Raw genomic sequence first — 20,676 nt, 5'->3', positions numbered from 1 at the left:
ACCCCCTCCCTCGGAATACCTTCTTACCCCAAAAAGCCAACTCTTATCAGTTCTTACCAGTTTTGACACGTTACTCCCCATGCTTAAGCTGTATCCAAGTTTTTCTCTCCCCCTGTTCTATGTAAGACAACTTTGTCACTGTTTTTTATGGTTGCAATGTAAACCGGAGTGATAATTAACTCTGTTATTTGAACTTCGGTATAGAAAAGTTATAAATAAATAAATAAAATAAATAAATAAGACCTCCCATGCATAGGTGACAATCTTTTTGAGGACAGGGTCCGAGATGTAGCTCAGTTGAAGGACCACCACAAAACCCTCCAACAGCTCTCCACTAGCGCTTCAGACACTCCTTTCTCTTCCAGGAAATCTTCCAGGCCAAGCTCCAGGAAATCCTTTTACAGGCAGCGGAAATATTATCCCCCTGCCTCTCAGGCTCGCACGCCGCACACTAGCTCCAGGGGCCGCTCCTGTCAACAGTGGACACCTAGGCCCCAGCCAGAGCCCTAGAAAGCTCTGACTATGGGTTTTTGACCAGTGGGGAAGGAGCACGAGTCAGCGAAATGTACCCTTGGCACTGGATCCCCCAGTAGGAGTCAGGCTTATCGGCTTCTCCCACCACTGGAGGATCATCACTTCGGACCAATGGGTCTTTACCATAGTCTGTCAGGGTTACCGGCTCAATTTCAGACAGTTTCCAGAGAACTCTGCCCCATGTCCATCGTGGGGTTCGTCCGCCCAGCAGGTCATACTTCAGAGGGAATTCTCCGTCCTTCTCGCAGCAGGAGCGGTAGAGCCCGTTCCTCACCCTTAGCAGGGCCGCGGGTTCTATTTAAGGTATTTCCTCATACCAAAGAGAAACAGAGACTTGAGCCCCATTCTCGATCTCAGGGCGTTGAACACATTTCTCTTAAAAGAAAAGTTCAAGATGGTTTCTCTGGGCACTCTGATCCCCTTCCTCAAAAGAGGAGACTGGCTGTGCTCCCTCAATCTTAAAGAAGCTTACGCTCACATAGCTATCTTCCCCGGCCACAGAAAATACCTCCGCTTCGTGGTGGGGAAGGCTCACTACCAGTACAAGGTGTGCTGCCTTTTTGAGTGGCCTCAGACCCTCACGTTTTCACCAAATGCCTAGCGGTAGTGGCTGCGTACCTCAGGCTATGTACGGTGCATGTCTTCCCATACCTGGATGACTGGTTGATCAAGAGTAACTCTCACACAGGGGCGCTGAACGCTTTAAACCTGACTGTGCAGACACTGCAGTCCTTGGGGTTTGTTATCAACTACCCAAGGTCTCGCCTCTGCCCGTTTCCCCAACTGGACTTTATAGGAGCCAGGCTGGATATGGTGCCGGCGAAAGCGTTTCTGCCCCGTGATCGGGCTCTTGCACTTGCCTCGGTAACCTTCGTATGCAGCAGCCGGCATGTGAGTGCCCGCCTTCTGCTCTGTTTGGGTCACATGGTGGCTTCAGTCTGTTACCCCACTCGCCCGCTTGTGCATGCGAGGAGGTACAATGGACCTTGCGGTCGCAGTGGCAATAGACCTCCCAGGACCTCAAGATCTGTCTCTCCATCACGGAGCCTCTGAGGGCATCTCTGTCCTGGTGGGAAAACTCCTCCAATTTGAAGCTGAGAATTCCCTTCCAGGCTGCCCTGCCTCAAGTGGTCCTCACCATTGATGCCTTTCCTTAGGGCTGTGGAGCCCATGTGGACAGGCTCCACACGCAGGGTCTCTGGACCGCTCAAGAAGCCCGCTGTCAGATAAACCTTTTAGAGCTTTGGGTGATCTGTTACGCCCTCTGAGTGTTCGGGGACCAGTTGTCACACAAGGAAATCCTGATTCGGACGGACAACCAAGTTGCGATGTGATATATCAACAGGGAGGCACGGGATCATTCCTCCTCTGTCATGAGGCGGTGCAGGTGTGGTCCTGGGCCCTGTCACAGAGGATGTCACTACGAGCGACCTACCTGCCTGGGACTCTGAACGTATTGGCGGACGGGCTGAGTTGCTCCTTTCAGCCTCACCAGTGGTCTCTAAATCAGGAGGTAGTGGCCTGAATTTTTCATTGGTGGGGAACCACAGATGTGTGGACCTCTTGGTCTCCCCGTACCAACTACAAGGTGAGCTATTTCTGCCCCCTGTTGCCTGAGGGCGGACATTTGGCTTTCAACGCTTTCTCCCTTCACTCGGGGAAGGGTCTTCTGTACGCATACCCTCCTCTCCCACTCCTCTTGAAGACCCTACTGAAGCTTCAACAGGACAGAGGGACCATGATGCTCGTAGCACCTTATTGGCCCCGACAGATCTGGTTCCCTCTCCTTCGGGATCTTTCGATCAGGGATCACATTCGGCTGGGGACAGTACCCAATCTGATCTCAGAACCAGGGCACCCTGCGAAATCCAACCCTCGGGCATTGGCCCTAATGGTGTGGATGTTGAGCGCCTAGTTCTTCAACCCCTGGCCTTCTCGGACAGTGTCTCACAGGTGACTGGTGGCTTCAAGAAAGCCTTCCACCAGGAAGTCTTATAGGTTGAAATAAAGAAATTTTCCACCTTTTGGCTGCACCTGGCTGACGGGGTCTACCATTCTGCTTGTCCTAGGAGAAAGCACAGTTGCTTACCTGTAACAGGTGTTCTCCTAGGACAGCAGAATGTTAGTCCTCAGGAATCTCACCCACCACTCCGCAGAGTTGGGTTCTCCTTCCGTTTTGTAGTTTTATTTTTTCGCTCGTATTTTTTCTCTGTTACGAGACTGAAGGGGGATCTTGCGTGGATAGTGGCATGCTGGGCATGCTCAGAGTTCCGGTATTCTAATTAGGGGAAGGGGAGGAGTCTGGGCGGGGTTTGGAGTTATCTCCCGGCAGCGCTGCAGGAAATAACTACACCTTATACCGTGGTACTATGGGGGCAATAGTGTACAGCACAGTCGCACTGCTGTGATGCGGCCGGCTGCCCACTATCACCCTCTGCCCCTTTTTTTTCGTGCCTTGTCATTCTGCTATAAATATAACAGAATGATGAATCTAGGGGTTGGTTTGTTACTTGCGGTGCATGACCTGTGTATGCTGTGAATTTCGTCCGGTTGATGGATGGATATAATTCCTGGGCAGCTTGGTTATCGTGGCTGTCCAGAAAAATCCTAGATTAATGGAGAAAGTGGCACAGTCTGCTCCAGTTTTGAATGTTTTTGTTGTTGCTGGTGGGGTGAATGAGAAAATCTGTTAAATCGGTGGGTTATTGTGTATGAATATTTTGGTTATATTTCCAGCTGATAGAAATCAAGTTTCAGCTTTGACTCTTTGATTTCATTTGGAAATTGTTAAACATTTTCTAAATAAAGAACAGCAAACAAGTTTTTGTTGGATTAGCTTAATTTTTGACTAATATTCAAGAATTATTCTCCCTTTAAAAAGTCCATGCAAAATGAATTAAATCTTATGGTACCGAAATATACGAGTAAATTGTTGGATTACAACGTCTGCGTTTGACCACTTTTAAAACAAAATAATGGGGTTGGTGGGGGTGGTGTGGATTGTACACATCAGCCTTGGCTCATTTTGACTGACCAGATGGCAGGATTGTAACTCTTCAAAGCTGCTCTAAACTTTTGGAGATCCCTTCAGTTCGACATGCTCAGTTGTTTAGTACGAGGGAGACCCCTTTCTCCATAGCAGCTCCAATTCAATGGAATCTTATTCCTTTTGAATTGAGGTCTTTGGATGATGTTAAGAGAATTAAGAGTTTTTACTCCGTCGTGCCTACAATATGTAACATCTTGAAGTATGTGTAATACAGTTTTCAGAGAATAAGAATATGAGACTATGGTTATTAGGTAACGTGAGAATATTGTGAGTAGAGAAATTGTTACGAGTTTCCGTTAATACCAACTGACGAGTAATAAATAACCTGATTTAAGGTTAATATATGCCATTATATGGCACTATTTTTCCTTAGTTTCTGTGAAACTAAATTTTGTTTGAAGTGTGTGTTTATTATTGTTTTTATTATGTATGTACATTTTGTTCATCGCCTAGGCCTATTTTGTGTTTGGCGATTAATAAATTTTAATAAATGAAATGAAATAAACTACTGAGTTAATCCAGTAAATGGGCATCACCAGCAAGGCTTTTCTGACTCTTAGTTCTGTGCATTTAACTGGACTAATACAGTAACTACGTTACCGAAATTAGAACTATACCTGCTATTGGTTTCTGGGACAGTGGCTAGCGAGCTTGCAAAATGATTTCCCTTTTTAGTTCTCCTTTTGGGGGTGACTGCTACATATCTAGGAGCCAAAGGAATGTGGATGCTGCTGATTTTGGGGTATTGCTACTATTCAGGATCACCTTTAAAGTTCCCCTAGAGCAGTGGCATGGCACGGTGTCATCATGTAAACAGAGCTGAACAGATTGCAGTGGAGGAAGATGAGGCTATTCGTTATAATGGTGTAAGTGGGAATGTTGCTGAAAATAAAGAACTTCTTTCCCAACCTTCCAAAATTGACTTGTTTGCTCCATTTTGTTGCAGAATGTAGCCGACTGTGTATTATACTACTACTTGACTAAGAAAAATGAGAATTATAAGGCGCTTGTGAGAAGGAATTATGGGAAACGTAGAGGAAGAAACCAGGTTAGTCTTATAACTAGTCCTACAATGGTCTCCTAACATAGAGAAAACCATGTTGTACTTAGAAAAGAATACTGCTTGGCTAGATGAAAATACAAATGAATGTAGTGCTTGGAAATTTTTTTTTTTTAATTTAATTGTGCTTTAGTTTTTCATCTTTCAGTATTTTCCATTTCACTGCTTCATAAGCATCAGTTTACATAATGTATGCCAGCATTGTCCAGGACAAAATGTTTTTCTGTCAATAAGCAGACTGAATTAGCCATGCTTAATGGGTGACGTCATCAGGCGGCACGTTAAGAGTTGTCTCTCAAGTCACTTAAAACTTTTGTGTATTGAGCATGTGCAGGCCATCCCGCACGACTGACCTTTCCAGAACTCTCTTCACACTCTCTCCATTCACACTTTGCATGGACATAGGAGATTGTCTCACTCTTTGAGAGTCAGAGAGTCAAACTCTCAAATTTCTTTGAAAAAACACTTTTCAGTGCTACCATGACTTCGTGTCCTACGACAGGCTTCAAATATTGCACCTGCAGATACGGTGTCCATCGCTGATGGCCATAAATGTTGTTACCTCTACCTAGGCCCGGACCACGACCAGGCAAATTGTTGGGACTGCAGCCGCATGTCCCCAAGAGCTCAATGCCAGAGGGCCAAGAAAATAGCCCGCCTATAAGTTGACTCTTTCCAACAGGGAAGTAGCTCCTCGTTGGGCAGTGCCTAAAGCACCAGCAGTGATAAGTGATATGCTTCACCAGGTGTGTGGCCAGACTCCCACTCTAGAAAGCTCCAGATGGAGTCTAAGGGGCTTACCGCTGGTCCACCAGCACAAGAAGAGTTGTCAGTGCGCCCTTCGTCCAGCACTATAGCACAAAAAAAGAAAGTGCCAAAGAAAAAAGTGCCCAGCGCACGGAGCATCAAAGCCTGCCACCCATGGCGCAGACACGGGTGCAACTCCGACCACGGTGCACAGCGCCGTTACAGTACTCGCATGTGGTGTGAAGGTGACACATGGGACATACACATCTACGAAATAGTCATGTGAACTGGCGAGACGCAAATCCAAACAAGGAAGCTGGAAAGGATCCGAACCCCATTCTACTAGATCACTATCCCGAGGCAGTTCTTCACACTCTGATAGAGAACTGTCATGTGATATATTAAGGGAGGCCATTCTACCACCCAGAATACCTCTGGCTTCATATTCATCAGGTGTGCTAGTCTACCCCTTTCTGGCCACTGTTCCCTGGCCAATTTTGGCATCTGCAATGTGGCAACAGGGCTTCCGCCTGCAAACTCCAGATCTGATTAGTTTGATTATCCATATCTCTCTGTAGCAGAGCGTGGATGCGGACAAAGTTTTAGTCCCGGAAGAAGATGCTTCTCCAGTATCACCTGGACAACGGTCACAACAAGCAATGGAGCAAATCACAGAAATAGTGAGGGGGGTTCTTTTCACAGCTACCAGCTCCATCCTTTCCGCCAGTTTATCCAGTGCTTCCACCGAAGCAAAAAAGAAATGCCTGGAGCGCCACTGGTCCCTCCTTTGACTTCATCTTCGCCCTTACTGGAGGATTTGCCATCCCCCTTCAAGTCCAATGCAGGTTCATTCATCACCTGCTCCCCATTGCCCTTGCTGCCTTCAGATGATTCTCCAGGGGAGTCCCCCCAGAAGTTCCATGGGGCTAACATTGGATCCCCCATTGGAATCACCAGAACACACTTCACCCCCTGAAGACCTAACCTATTCTAGGTTCGTGGAAAATTTGGACTCTCTGCTTAAACTGGAAATGAGAAAGGAGCCGGATCCTCTAGCAGAAGTGATAGGTCTCCTTAAGAACCTTGATATCCCTGTGGAACCTTCAATTCTGCCATCCCAAGAGGTGCTCGACACAGTAGTCCTCATGAAGTGGGAAACACCCTGTTCCTAGCGTACCAAGGACCCCTTTTTGGGGTCCACGGTGGCTAGAAAGGTGGACTTGAAGTTTAAGTTGAAAAACTCCCTGGTATGTGGACCTAACAACTTGGTAGTAGTCGAGTCTGCGATGAAGGCGAAAAAGACAAGACTGAGCACTCATCTGAGAGCTCGCAGTCTCTACCAGGTCACATTACTTTGGTAAAAAATTCTTCCAAGCAACCATATTGACCTCGAGAATAGGTCAACATCAATTCTATATGGGGCAATATTTTATATGATTGCAAACAAAACGCAAAGCCCTATATTCGCTCAGAGACAGGTGAACCACTCTCACCTCAGCCACTTCATGACCTCGAGGAATGTCTTAGCATCTCCTTAGCTCAGTTTACGAAGTGTTCAACACCGCAGCAAGGACCTCTGCAGCATCGATCAGTACAAGACAGATGGCTTGGTTGACAGCAAGCGGCGTCAGGGAAGATGTGCATGAGAAGCTCGCAGAACTTCCATGCTTGGGTGACCACTTATTCAGCGAAAAATTGAGAGAAATGGTGGCTCAAATCATAGAGCAAAATGTAGTGGTTCAATCCCTTTCAAAGCAAAGCGAATCAGGAAATACCAATCGGTTTCTACACTCAATTTAAATGTCCCTACTACCCTCGTAAGCATTTCCACTCTTATCAACCCTATTGTTAGCCTTATTACCAACAGAGCTGACAACAAACGCAACACACTCAAAAAAGGGGACGCCCTGCAGCATGATGTGTCCAAAGTCACAGTCACAACCTTCCTCAAAGCCCCAGCAGAGTTTTTAACTAGTCCACCACCACAGCCACAGATATACCGGTCAGGGGCAGAATAAAAAGCTTCCATCAAGCCTGGATGGAGATCACCACAGACCAATGGGTCCTCATTTCAATGGGGTTATCACCTCCAAGTTTCACAGCCAGCCAAAGTTGCCTCATCTAGCGCTACATCCCACAATTCCTGACCATCTAGCACTCTTGAACCAAGAGGCACAAAAGTTGCTCAGCAAGGAGCAATACAGGAGATTCCACTCCAGGATAGCAGCAACGGATACTATTCCCATTACTTCCTCATCCACAAGAAGATGGGGAATCTTCGATCCATTCTAGACCCCCGGTCATTGAACAAACACTTCTATTGAGAAAAAGTCAAGATGACATCCTTGGGCACCATTTTGCCCTTCATCCAGCCCATTGACTGTATGTGTGCTCTCGACCTGAAAGATGTATATGTACACATCCCAGTCCACCCCTCCTGTTTGCATTACCTTTGTTCCAGGTGGGACAACTCCATTACCAGTACAAGGTCCTCCCATTTGGACTCTCTTCTGCACAGAGGGTCTTCACAAAATATTTAGCTCTGGTGTGGCACATCTCCATTGCCCTACAATACACCTATCTGGATGACTGGCTAATAATAGTGCTGGATGAACGGACACGTCAGTCTCACACCGAACAAGCAATACTTTGCCTGGAGACTTTGGGATTTCTTTTTTTTTTAATTTATTCTTTATTATAATTTTCAATATCAAACAAAGTATCCACTTTGTACAGAAATATGGTATTCACATTAGACTTTGGGATTTCTAATCAATTACAAGAAATCCATGCTCCTCCCATCACAACAGATCCAGTTCATAGGCACACTAATAGATTCAGTTGAATCCAGAGCATTTCTTCTTTATGAGTGAGCTCTCAAACTTCACTTCTGTGGCACAAAAGGACACCAGTTCAACATGTCCTCATTCTACTGGATCACATGGCAGCTGCTATCTACATGGTTCCTTTAAGAAGACTGCACATGCTTCGTTTGCAGTGGGGGCTCAGAAGTCAAAGATCTCAATTTCTTCAACCATTGTCGATGAGAGTATTTTTGATGCAGGCCATGACTCAGGGAAATAAGGTGATGGCTGCAATTGAATGTATTAGAAAAAGGCGCTCACTTGCAGCCACTTCTGCACCAGCTAATCCTGGCATTGGACGTTTCCACAAAGGGTTGGGGCGCTCACCTTCTTCTCCAGTACAAGACATAGGGTCTTTGGAATCACAAAGAGCAAAAACACTCCATAAATCTACTAGAACTCCAGGCCATGCAAAATGCCCTCAGAGCCTTCGAACTCCTCCTCCGAGGGATATCCATGGTGATCCACACAGACAACTAGGTAGCAATGTTCTATGTGAACAAACAAGGAGGTACAGGGTTGCAGGTCCTTCATGAAGAGGCCTTGAACATATGGGAATGGGCATCCACTGCCAAAATTACTTTACAAGCCACATACTTGCTGGGAATTGCAGATGTGGAGGCAGATCACCTAAGCAGATTATTCCAACCACATGAATGCCACTGATTGACAGGAATAAGATGCACTATTTCAACATTTGTGTGAACCCTAGATAGACCTTTCCACCAGAGAATAGAACAGGAAGGTTCTGCTCCATTCGACCAACTCCTCACTGAGAAGCACCAGATGCGTTCCTGTTGTCATGGAGCAGGGGATTACTGTACACATTTCCCCCAATACCATTGATCCCCAGGACAGTACAGAAATGCATGTGGGATCAGGCCAAGATGATTCTAATACCTTCTGCCTGGCCCAGACAACCATGGTATGCGTACCTCATGCAGTTCTCTCACTCCCTTCCACAAAAACTCATGAGTGACCGAAACCTGTTGACAAAGGAAGAAGGTTATTGCCTTCATCCCTTGCATTCCATTCTGAACCTAACTGCATGGATGTTGAATGCGCAACCATAGTGCACTGGAATATTCCTGAGCCAATTCAAATTGTCCTCTCAGCAAGAAAACTGCCCAAAAGATGAAATTAGTTTCATATGGCATTGCTACACCAATTGGTGCATGCAACGTGATCTAGACTCCATTACGTATGAGCCCCGATCTACACTACCTCTCTAATACGGGTCTTACATCCACGTTGGTTAGAGTACATTTAAGTGCTACAGTGGCATACCATCATCAAGAAGGTGGAGCATCAATCTCCACGAACCCGTTAATTTCCTAATTCATGCGGGTATTTCTTCACCTACGGCCTCCGCTAAGCCGGCCCCCACACCTGTTCCATTGGGCCATAAGTATAGTCCTGGCGTTTGTTAATGAAAACTCCTTTTAAACTGTTGGAATTTGCATCTTTAAAATTTACCACCTGGAAAGTCCTGTTCTTAGTAGCAGTGATCCTGGCTTGAAGAATAAGTGAGATCTAGGCTCTGGTACATTTTCCACCTTATCTCCAATTCTTCCACAACTAGGTTTCCCTTTGCCCGCACTCGAATTTCTTACCAAAATTAGTATCACCATTTCATTTGAACCAGAACATCTCACTGCCAGTTTTCTTCCCAAAGTCACACAGGCATGAGAGGGAAAAGCTGCTTCATACCTTAGATTGCAAACGTGCCGTGCTCTGGCATATTATAAGCGACATATTCGGACTCATAGGAAAGGATCACAACTATACATTTCCTGTGATTCAAACAGATTGGGTACACCTTTCTCTAAGCAAATGCTCTATAACTGAATCACTGCGTGTATTAAACATTGCCTCACTGCGCAATCACTCAATCTTCCAGACCCCGTAAAAGCTCACCAAGTTTGGGCAACTGCTGCATTATTAGCACATTTAAATAATGTTGCTATTGAAGTCATATCAAAGCAGCCATGTGGTCGTCACCTTCACATTGTACTCCTGCCTTCATAAAGCTGCCACTGCTGACTGCTTGGTAGGAACTGCAGTTCTTAAGCATGCCACCTCATCCTAGCTGACTGTGCACAGTTGAAAAATAAATTTACAGAAGAACCAAGAAGATACTACAAATAGAACTTCGTTCTTTAGTAACCTTCAGCTTGGGACTGCCCATTGAGCATGGCTAATTCAGCCTGCTTATCAATGGAAAAAAGCAAGTTTTGCTTATCATAAACAGTGTTTTCTGTAGATATGATGGATTAGCCATGCCAAACTTACCTTCCTCACTGGACAGCACCCTATATGAAGAATCCAACTAGCTTTGTTATCCACTGAAGAGAGTTCTGGAATGGTCAGTCACGTGGGAAGGCCCGCTCATGCTCAGTACACATGCTTTAACTGGCTTGAGAGACAACTCTGGAAAGTACTGCCTGATGACGTCACCCGTTGAGCATGGCTAATTTATCCTGTTATCTATGGAAAACACAGTTTATGGTAAGCAAAACTTGCTTATGTTTTCTGATGCCTGCTGTGGACCCATGTCAGGAAAACTCTGACTGTAACTGTTGTTTCCAAATGACCCTTTGTGATCTAAAGCTTGGGGGCATTTGTGCTCCTGCTCTCTTGTGTAATTGTATTAAGGGTTGATGAGTCATAGCAGATGCCAGTAGTGTAGTTCTAATATTGGTACTGAAGAAAACTGGAGTCCTAGCAGCTTGTGACACTTCTCAAAGGTCCAACAAACGAAGATAATGTAGTACGGGGTGGCCAACCCCGGTCCTAGAGAACCACAAACAGGCCTGTTTTTCAGGATATCCACAAAGAATATGCATATGAAAGATTTGCATGCACTGCCTCCATTTTATACAAATCTATCTTATGCGTATTTATTGTGGATGTTCTGAAAACTAGGCCTGTTTGTGGCTCTCGAGGACCGGCGTTAGTCATCTCTGATATAGCGCATGAGCTTACCAGACCACATCAGTCCTCTTTGTCTGAAGAAGAGGCCCATGAGGTCACTAAAGCCCATGTAGTATAAGATTCCTATGAATGGTAATCAAATAATCCTATTCACTGACTTTCTCATTGTGCAGTGTTTTACTAAGCACCTTGCTTTTCTTGTGTTTTATTTTGTTTACCTCTCAACCTTAAAATTTGTCCTGACTAGCAAGAATTAAAAAAAAAAAATTCAGGATTTTTTCACCTCTTGAATTTAGTAAGAATAGTAGTAATACAGTAATCTTTTCTTTTGTCAAAAGGTTGTATGGTGACAAAACTGAGGCATCTCAGGCTTCCAGCTTAATGTTGCTATCTTCAGTTAGGTTTTATTTTGCAAGGGGGAGATTAAGTGAATTGTTGCTGTTATGCTCTAACCTGCTTGAGAGCCCAAAATCTCTGGCGCTTAAATGTCAAATCATAGCAGATCATGTGATGCTGCAGTCAGTGAAGAATAGGTCAGTCATATGTTAAGTGACGTCACACTGTATTTACAGAGAAGCCATGGAACTTCTCAAAAATATCCATGCCTGCGCTAGCGACTCCAGTGTCCAAGGCTTGTACCATCTGCTGGTGTGGCTCCAGGCAGAGAACATACTGCTGTGAGTCAGGGGTCCCAATCTGATCAGGAGTTTGCAGAAGAGAGTACATCTTGCTATGCTGCCAGTAAAATGTAATTAGGCAGGGCATGGCCGCCTGCACTGGTAATTAGCACTTTTGCATTCCTCCGGTTGGAGAGCAAGAGCTATGAATGACTGCCTAGGCCTGGTGGTATACGCCAAACAGATTGTTTGTTTGTTTGCCATCATGGAGATTATGAAAGCAAATAAGTATTTATTTTTATTTTTATTCAAACGTGGTGTTTTTGAAGTGGATTACAGAAAATGACATACATAAAATCACAATTACAGACGAAAAAGTAAATACATATAAAAACATTGTAGAATAAAACAAACAGGATCAGGTGGGAGAGGCAGAGGAAGGAAAGGGCAAACATGATAAATACAGCAATAATTAAGAGTCCAAGCAGAGAAGTAAATGCTTACGTGACAAGCTGTGTGCTCCCTATGTTGACTGGATCGATGTAGCAGCTTGGGGATGGGGGTACAAAACTAGTACTGGTAGCTCCTTGGATTAATTCAAAGCTTTGCAGTTTGACAGTGAAAGAGAGGGATGCTAAAATGAACTAAAGAGGTACTCTTGTATCCTTATCTGTCCAAGAGGGTAGAATACAAAGGAAGAAGATAAGGAGTGATATCCTACAAGTTACCCATGGCTGGCTGATAATAGGACATATCCTTAGCAGTGTGGACAAAATAACTGGGCGGATTGGATAGGGCCTGATGATCATTATCTGCCATCATCTTCTTTGTAGAACACCCTAAAGTTTTTGAACCCTTTGTGGGCCAGAAAACAGTCCCGTCTCCCCCCCCCCCCCCCCCCGGCTGACTTGATGCTCTTACTATATTGAGAGCATTTCTGTGAGTGGTATACCCAGAGATGATAGTTCAGAGGGGCTAGGAAAACCCAGGTCAAATATAGTTTTAATTTAACACATTTCTTAACTGCCTTTACAATAGTTGCGCAAGGTGTGGTGTTTAGTCAAATCAATCATTAAGATCAAAATCAATACACATAATAAGATGAAAAGATCCAAGGACTCACCAAATAGTTTACACCAGTTGGGGAAATGTAACATTTTATGTTCTTATTAGCTAAAAAAGCCAGTCACAAAATGATGAACAGACAGGGTCCCAATCCCAGCATGCAGAGAGTGAGGAAAAGTCAGTATATCCAGAAAGAGGGAGCGCCACGTGCCGGAGGAGGGGTTATGCACAGAGGGGGGAATGCCACGTGCCGGAAGAGGGATTATGAGCAGAGGGAAAGAACACTATGTGCTGGAAGAGTCTGGGATTATGTGCAGGATGAGTGTGGTGGAGTCAGTACGTACACAGAAAGGGGAGCAGTACTTGCCGGGAGAGTCACTAGGTGTAGAGTTAAGGGGTGGTGAATGCGCACACAAAAGCACCAAGACAGACAAATCTCACCCAAACAAACAACTGCCTTATTACATGAGGATGAGTAGCTGTTCTGTTATGGAAACAAGATGGTTCACCTTGTGACCTTTTATCTGTTGGGCAGACCGATTGGAAGAAATTTGAAGTGCTTGTGAATCTAGAACCGGGGACAGAGAAGATCAAGGTAAAAGAAGGAAAAATGTGAGAAGCAAGTTAACATCTCAAAAAAGGTTAATTTTAGAATGGTGTTGAGCCTGCGACATTTGGGTACATGTATTTTCATGCTAAAGGGTGATAGTTGTTGTCTGCACACATTTACATACTAGAAAATAGTGAGACTTCAGCACTATGGCTTTACTCACCTGCTGGACAGTGCCTGGGTGTGAGAATATGAGCTTAAGCAAGAGAGTATCGAGAACCATGTAAGTGAGAGAGATCCTTTGTGTGATTACTAGTTAAGGAGCACTGCATCTTAAAGCAGAAGGATTGTGCCTATTCTTATGGATCTCCAGACAGTGAGAATTGGAGATTTAGAGCATGGATGTAATAGGAAAGTACTTAAGTAATGGAGATATGCTACTGACTTAGCTATGAGAGCTACTTTTCTAAATATAAAAACATAAGATTTGCCATACTAGGTCAGACCAAAGGTCCATCAAGTCCAGTGTCCTGTTTCCAACAGTGGCCAGGGGATAAGCAATGGATTTCCCCAAGTCCACCTTAATTATGGTTTATGGACTTTTCTTCCAGGAACGTAGCCAAATCTTTTTTAAATTCAGCTACGCTAACTGCTTTTACCACATCCTCTGGCAACGATTTATATGTTGAGTAAAAGAAAATATTTTCTCCTGTTTGTCTTATAAGTATTACCTAGCAACTTCATTGCATTTCCCGTAGACTTTTTGAAAGAGTAAACAACCGATTCACGTTTACTCGTTCTATTCTATTCATCATTTTATAGATCTATCATATCTCCCCTCAGCTGTCTCTTCTCCGAGCTGAAGAGTCCTAACCTCTTTAGCCTTTCTTCATAAGGAAATCGTTCCATTCCCTTTATTATTTTGGTCACCCCTCTCTGTACCTTTTCTAATTCTGCTATATATTTTTTAAGATGCGATGACCAGAATTGCACATAATATTCAAGATATAGTCGCACCATGGAGCGATACAGAGGCATTATAATATTCTGTTTTATTCTCTAATCCTTTCCTAATAATCCCTAGCATTCTATTTGCTTTCTTGGCCGCTGCTGCACACTGAGCAGAGGATTTCAATATATTATCCACAATGATGCTTAGACCCTCTTCCTGCGTGGTGACATCTAATGTGGAACCTTGCATTGTGCAGCTATAATTTGGGTTGCTCTTCCCTATGTGCATCTCTTTGCACTTGTCCACATTAAATGTCATCTGCCATTTAGATGCCCAGACGTTTGGCAGGTTTCAACTTAATTCCATCCTACTCCCTTTCATGAGGCATTTTTAGTTTGTTTATTGACCCTTTTATGTTTGTTATAATCTGAATTTGTTTTATTCCTTGTTTGATTTGTTTGCTCTGTTTTAATTATGAATGTTTTACTTTGTAAACTGCTTAGACCATCACTTGTATAGGCGGCATATAAAAGATTTTAAATAAATTAATACGTGGAGCTGCAAATGAGAATGCTCTACTACGTGTTTGATGCAAATGATAATCTAGGCTGAATGGCATCTCTAAAATTGTGGTGCCATCTGATCTCAATGTTCTCCCTGGATCATAGCTGCGCAAATTTGCTTGTAATATACATTTATAGTCTGAGTGAAGTATCTTGAATACAATAGCCATCACTTTAAATTGTATATGGCTTCTAACTGGCAACCAGTGAAAGTCCTTTAATACTGGTGTGTTATGGTCATAGGCTCACTGATCTGTAGTTTCCTTGATCACCCCAGAACCTTTTTTTTTTAAATCTGGGGTTACGTTGGGTATCCTCTAATCTTCAAGTACCATAGCTGATTTCTTTCCATCGATAAGCAGGCTGAATTAGCCCTTTCATGTGGATAACGTCGTCCAGCGGCTCCGCATGGACTTGTTTTTCCAGGCTTGAGCATGTGCTTTGCCTCGTGATCCTCCTCAGTCATTTTTTGTCCGAGCTAGAGCATGGACATGTACTTCTCTTCATTTTCCTTCAAAGTGAAAGTTGTTGATCAAAACCTGTTTTGTTTTTTTTTGCCTTGCCTCACTGTTTCTGCAGCCCCTCAACAGCACTTTTAAGTGCTACTAAAAAAAATATATATTTTTTTTTCAAGTGAAGTTATATCACAGGGAGTGTCAGGCCAGAAGAAAAAAAACTCTACAATGGTGAGTGGTTTTACAAACCAATCCTGCAGCAAGATATCCCTCGCTGACTGCCACGACGTATGTTATCCTTATGTTCTTATGATGCCTTGGACCAGACCATGTTCAAAATGTATGTATGTATTTATTTGATTTATATTCTGCTTTTTAGCACTGCAAGGCATAATTACGTTCAGGTACACTATTATGTATTCCCTATCCCCAGAGGGCTTACTATCTAAGTTTGTACGTGAGGCAACAGAGGGTAAAGTGACTTGCCCAAGGTCATAAGGAGCAGCAGCGGGATTTGATCCCTGGTTTCCTAGTTCCCAACCTGCTGCTCAAACCACTATTTATTTATTTAAAAACCATTTCTATTCCACCCAATAGACATTCATAAATTTCATGATGACAGTAATACATATAAAAGGTACAATAAAAATCAAATCAATCATTAAAAGCAATTCTAAATAAATGTGTTTTTAATGCCTTTCTGATTATTTTGGAATTTTCACAGGTTCTTAATTCTTTTGGCAGTGTATTCTAAAATATTGGGCCAGCTGTGGAGAGTGCTCTTTCATGCTTTTCATCAAGGCGGATGAGTTTAGGGGATGGAATATCTAGGAGGTATTGATTTGCTGAGTCAAAGACCTGGAAAGAGAATAGAATTTCATGATAGCATTTGTCCAGGAAGAGTGTAAATTGAAAATTAGAGAATGAACAATTAGTCCAAGTTTATATTGGATTCTGAATGATATAGGTAGCCAGTGAAATTGTTTTAGTATGGGTGCGATGTGTTCATAGCTGTATATATTGGTTAGTAGATGGACAGCTGTATTCTGAATGATTTGTAGAGGACAAATGATATATTTAGGAATACCAATAAGCAGGGAATTACAGTAGTCCATGCTTGAAAACAGAAGTGTTTGTTAAATGGTCCGAAAGTCATTGTGTTCTAAAAACAGTTTTACATGGCGGAGTAATTGTAATTTATGGTGAGATATCTGTTAGATTTTTTTTTTATCTGAGTTTGCATGTTTAGATATCGATTTGAATTCCAAGGTTGCAGACAACGTTGGAGAGTTTAATTGGTTGGTTATTTATCAATACTTCTGATGGAATCGGATCAGATGGGAATCTTGAAAGATAAATTATCTGTTTTTTGGAGGTTGAGTGTGAGTTTATTGCTTGATAACCAGTTGAATTGTTAATAGTATATGCGATAAGAATCTGCTGCTACTCCACTGTGGACAGATGTCCCCATGCTCACAGTACTCCAGGACACATGGAAATAAATCTCTGGCATAGCTTTAGATTTTCCTCCTGAAGTGCAGTGTCAGTTGCCTCCTTGAGTAAGGGTTTGCACAGCAATTAGTCCTAAGTCCCTTCTGCTCAGGCTGAGACCATGGAGTCAAGTTCAGCCAACCATTCTGCATTGCAGCAGAAATGGCATCATTTCCTGGAACCAGCCCTTCCTGCAGCAAAGATGCATAAACATTGAAGCCGCGGTGCACTGGCACCATTAGACCATCTCTCTTCTGCACCGGCAGCACAGGGCTGTACAAAGGACAGTATCTCAATGCATCCAAAGCACGGTGTCCAGACACATCGATACCGATGCATTTGATGCACATCGCTATGATGCATAAAGACCTTTCCAACACAACCATGCATTCCCAGCACCATCCATCGGTGCACCTGATGCAAGCTTGGATACGCTGACGCATATTTTGCTCTATGATGTTCCTGGACAATCTTTATTCTTGCTGACTCAGTTTCTGTAGGACACATTATGAAGGATTTACAGTCTTCTAAAATGCCCAAGCAATCAAGCCCTTCAGGCTGTTCTGCTTCCTTTAACTCAGCATGGTTATCTATCTACACAACAGTATGCTAGCCATCTGAGATCTGTGGGAGGAGTAAACTTACCCTTACCTCCTCTAATTATCAGAACACTAATGTCACCTAGGTTAGTAGCAGAAGATCTTTGCCCAGAAATAGTGGATCCTGTCTATTCAGTAGTTCTGCTCTCATCAAATAGGTCACCTGTTATGATGCAAAACATCTTAGTGTCAGAAGAGGATGTACCTCCACCTACTCCAGGCCAAAGGACACAACAGTTGCATGTCCAAATTTCAGGGTTCATGAGGAATTTCTTTACCTTTCTATCTGAGGCGGTTAGAACAAGCTGGAGTCTCAAGCTTTCCTATGGGTGCACACTCCTCATCAGAACCCCAAATTAGGGGCTCTTACTCCACACACACAATTGCAGTGGAGTCTAGTAGATCAGAGGCTCTAGACCAGGCAATTTCTCTGAAACCTCAGAGGGATTCCCTGATTAACCTTCTTGGTTAGTGGAGTACTGGACTAGCAAGCCATACTCTTGGGCTCTAATGAGGACTTTACAGGAATACCGTCAGATCCTCTACCAGATTTTCCAGAGCATACTTCCCCTTTGTGAGATCTCATATATTCGGAATTTGTGGAGAAATTAGGAGCAGCACTAGTTGTTCATGTCTGTAAGGGTAAAGACGCACGTATCGAGCTATGCAGAATTTTTGATTTTCTGGATATCCTGGCTGCTGCTTTACCAATTCATGATATTCTCAAAGTGCTACCCATGAAACTGTGGGAAATGCCAATTTAAGATAGTCCAGCTGTTCAAAAATTAGACCTAAAGTACAGAGTCAGATGGTCACTAAGCTTTGGCGTGATGCATCTCCGCATCAATTGGTCATGGTGGATTCTGCCATGAAAAATGCAAAGAAACATGTATTCTTTACAGTTCCCCCTCCGGGTAAAAATCATAAACTTCTGGACAGTTTTGGCAAAAGAAATTTTCAGAGCACTATTCTTTCTGCTCACATTACTATCCATCTATTCTACATGGTGCAATGCCTCAATGATTGCCTTCAAAAGTTGAAACCATACCTATATTCCTCTGACCAGAATGCATTTCCTCAACCTTTCTGGGATGCAGAAGAGGCTGTCTGACACCTGCTCTATTCAATGATTAATTATTTGATTCTGCTTCACATACCTCCACAGCTTCTAGCAGAGCATGACAGATGGCATGGCTGAGAGCCAGTTGTATCCATGAAGATGTCCACGAAAAGTTGGCAGACCTCAAATGCTTGCGGGAAAACCCCTTTGTTTCTCGAAGCTTATCTCCAATCTCTCAAATTAAAAGACCAGAATGTGGCACTACAGTCTCTCCATGGCGCCTGAGCAACTCACTCCACCACGGCATCTGTATTATCCATACAGACATCCTTATTTTTATTACAGTTGTCCTTGCCGGTCTTTTCAGTAGTTCTGATTTCCTCTGCTTCCAGCCCAGTGACAATACCAACTTCAGGTCAGGCCTAGACAGCTTAAGTGCCAGCAGCCAAAAATTTCTCGGCCAAATCCACGGCCAAGTTTTTGATCCCATCGACCAATCCCCTGCCTTCTCTTCTGGTAGTGGGACAAATTCAACATTTTCTGGAAAGATAGTGTCAAATAACCAAGGACTCCTGAGTCCCCAAAATTGTGCAGTATGGGGTCCAGCTGTGTTTATCCTGAGTCCCATCCCTTCCTTACTATGCATCTCCCCATCTAGATCCATTTCATCTCCCTCTGAGCCAAATGGAAGTGCAGTGGCTTCTCCGACATCAAGCAGTGTTGCTGATCCCTTCGTTGCATCATATGCAGAGTTTTCATTCCAGATACTTTGTTTTCCACAAGAAGTCAGGGGGATTGAGACCAATCCTGGACTTGAGACTTCTCAACAAACATCTTCTGAGAGAAATTCAAAATGAAGTCGCTCAGCACAAGTCTCTCATTTCATTCAACAAGGTGAATGAATTGTGTGCCCTTGATCTCGAGGATGTGTATACTCTGATCTCAGTTCATTCCTTCTATTGGTGTTACCTATGATTCCAAGTAGATTCTTCCCATTACCAGTACAAAGTCCTTCCCTTTGACCTTTCTTTTGCTCCTAGGGTTTTCACGAAATATCTTGCGATGGTGGCAGCACATCTGCATTGTTGGGGAGTATAAGTCTTTTCCTACCTTGACGATTGGTTAATCACAGTGCAGTCACGAGAAGCAGTTTTCCACTTCCTGAATGTGGTGATTCACCTCCTGCAGAGCCTAGGATTCCTCATGAAGTTTGAGAAGTCAAACTTGGACCCCATGCAGTGCCTCCAATTCATAGGGGCATCATAGACTCAATATTACAGAAAGCATTCTTACCCAATGACTGGAATATTACCATGATCTTGCTAATCCAACAGCAGCTCTCCAGTCTGAGAACCATGGCCAGGAAGCTCCTCATATTATTGGGTCCCATGATGGCAGCCATCTACATTGTTCCACTGACCCATCTTCACATCAGACACCTTCAGTGGGGTCTCATATCTTAATGGGCTCAACTCGCACAACCTCTCTCTTCAGTAGTGAGGATCATGGAACTAATGGCTCGGGCGTTACAGCATTGGTTACAAACCCGCCTCGCCTGGGATGGTGCCCTGCTTAGATTATGCTCCCACCACATCATCCTTACAACAGACACCTTTATCAGGGGTTGAGGTGCTCATGCAGGATCCTTCTGCATCCAGGGAACTTGGTCCTTTCATGAGAGTCTCTTTTAAATCAATCTGGAGCTGAGCAATATGGCATGCCCTCACCATGTTCACACACCTCCTCCAAAGGAGAAGCATTCTAATTCAAATGGACAATTGGGTTGCCATGTTCTATGTCAACAATCAAGGGGGAACGGGATCATGACCTCTTGGTCTGGAAGCATTGAAAATAAGAGCTGGGTAGAATGTCATCTGTCGGGTGTCTTAAACATTCTAGCAGATTGCCTCAACCTAGAATTTCATCTTCACAAGTGGTCTCTGTGGTAATCAGTAGTAAACAAACTGTTCAATTTCTGGGGTATGCTGATGGACCTGTTTGTATTCCTGCAAAACACAAAACTATCAGCTCTACCAAGTCAATTCTGCTCAGTTCTACCAAGCAACTGCAAACTAAAACGGGATGCTTTCCTAGTTGATTGGAGTCAAATATTCATGTATGCTTTTCCACTGATTC

At 43.6% G+C, this 20,676-nt stretch overlaps 1 protein-coding gene across 17 annotated transcripts in view; it reads left to right on the top strand.

Annotated features, from left to right (window-relative positions):
- NCOR1 (nuclear receptor corepressor 1) overlaps window positions 1-20,676 on the top strand; it is a 372,787-nt gene that overhangs the window by 87,046 nt on the left and 265,065 nt on the right. For 13 of the 17 annotated variants that reach the window (XM_029611288.1, XM_029611291.1, XM_029611299.1 and 10 more), the window contains 2 exons: window positions 4,530-4,631; window positions 13,406-13,465. In XM_029611288.1, the coding sequence (XP_029467148.1) occupies window positions 4,530-4,631; window positions 13,406-13,465 (162 nt within the window). The remainder of the gene's footprint in view (window positions 1-4,529; window positions 4,632-13,405; window positions 13,466-20,676) is intronic. The other 4 variants (XM_029611302.1, XM_029611294.1, XM_029611301.1 and 1 more) reach the window with 1 other exon arrangement.

Source organism: Rhinatrema bivittatum, chromosome 8, assembly GCF_901001135.1.
Source record: "Rhinatrema bivittatum chromosome 8, aRhiBiv1.1, whole genome shotgun sequence".
In the NCBI taxonomy this organism is placed as follows: Eukaryota; Metazoa; Chordata; class Amphibia; order Gymnophiona; family Rhinatrematidae; genus Rhinatrema; species Rhinatrema bivittatum.
Note: the sequence above shows the minus strand (reverse complement) of the source record. Positions and strands in the feature narration are given on the sequence as shown.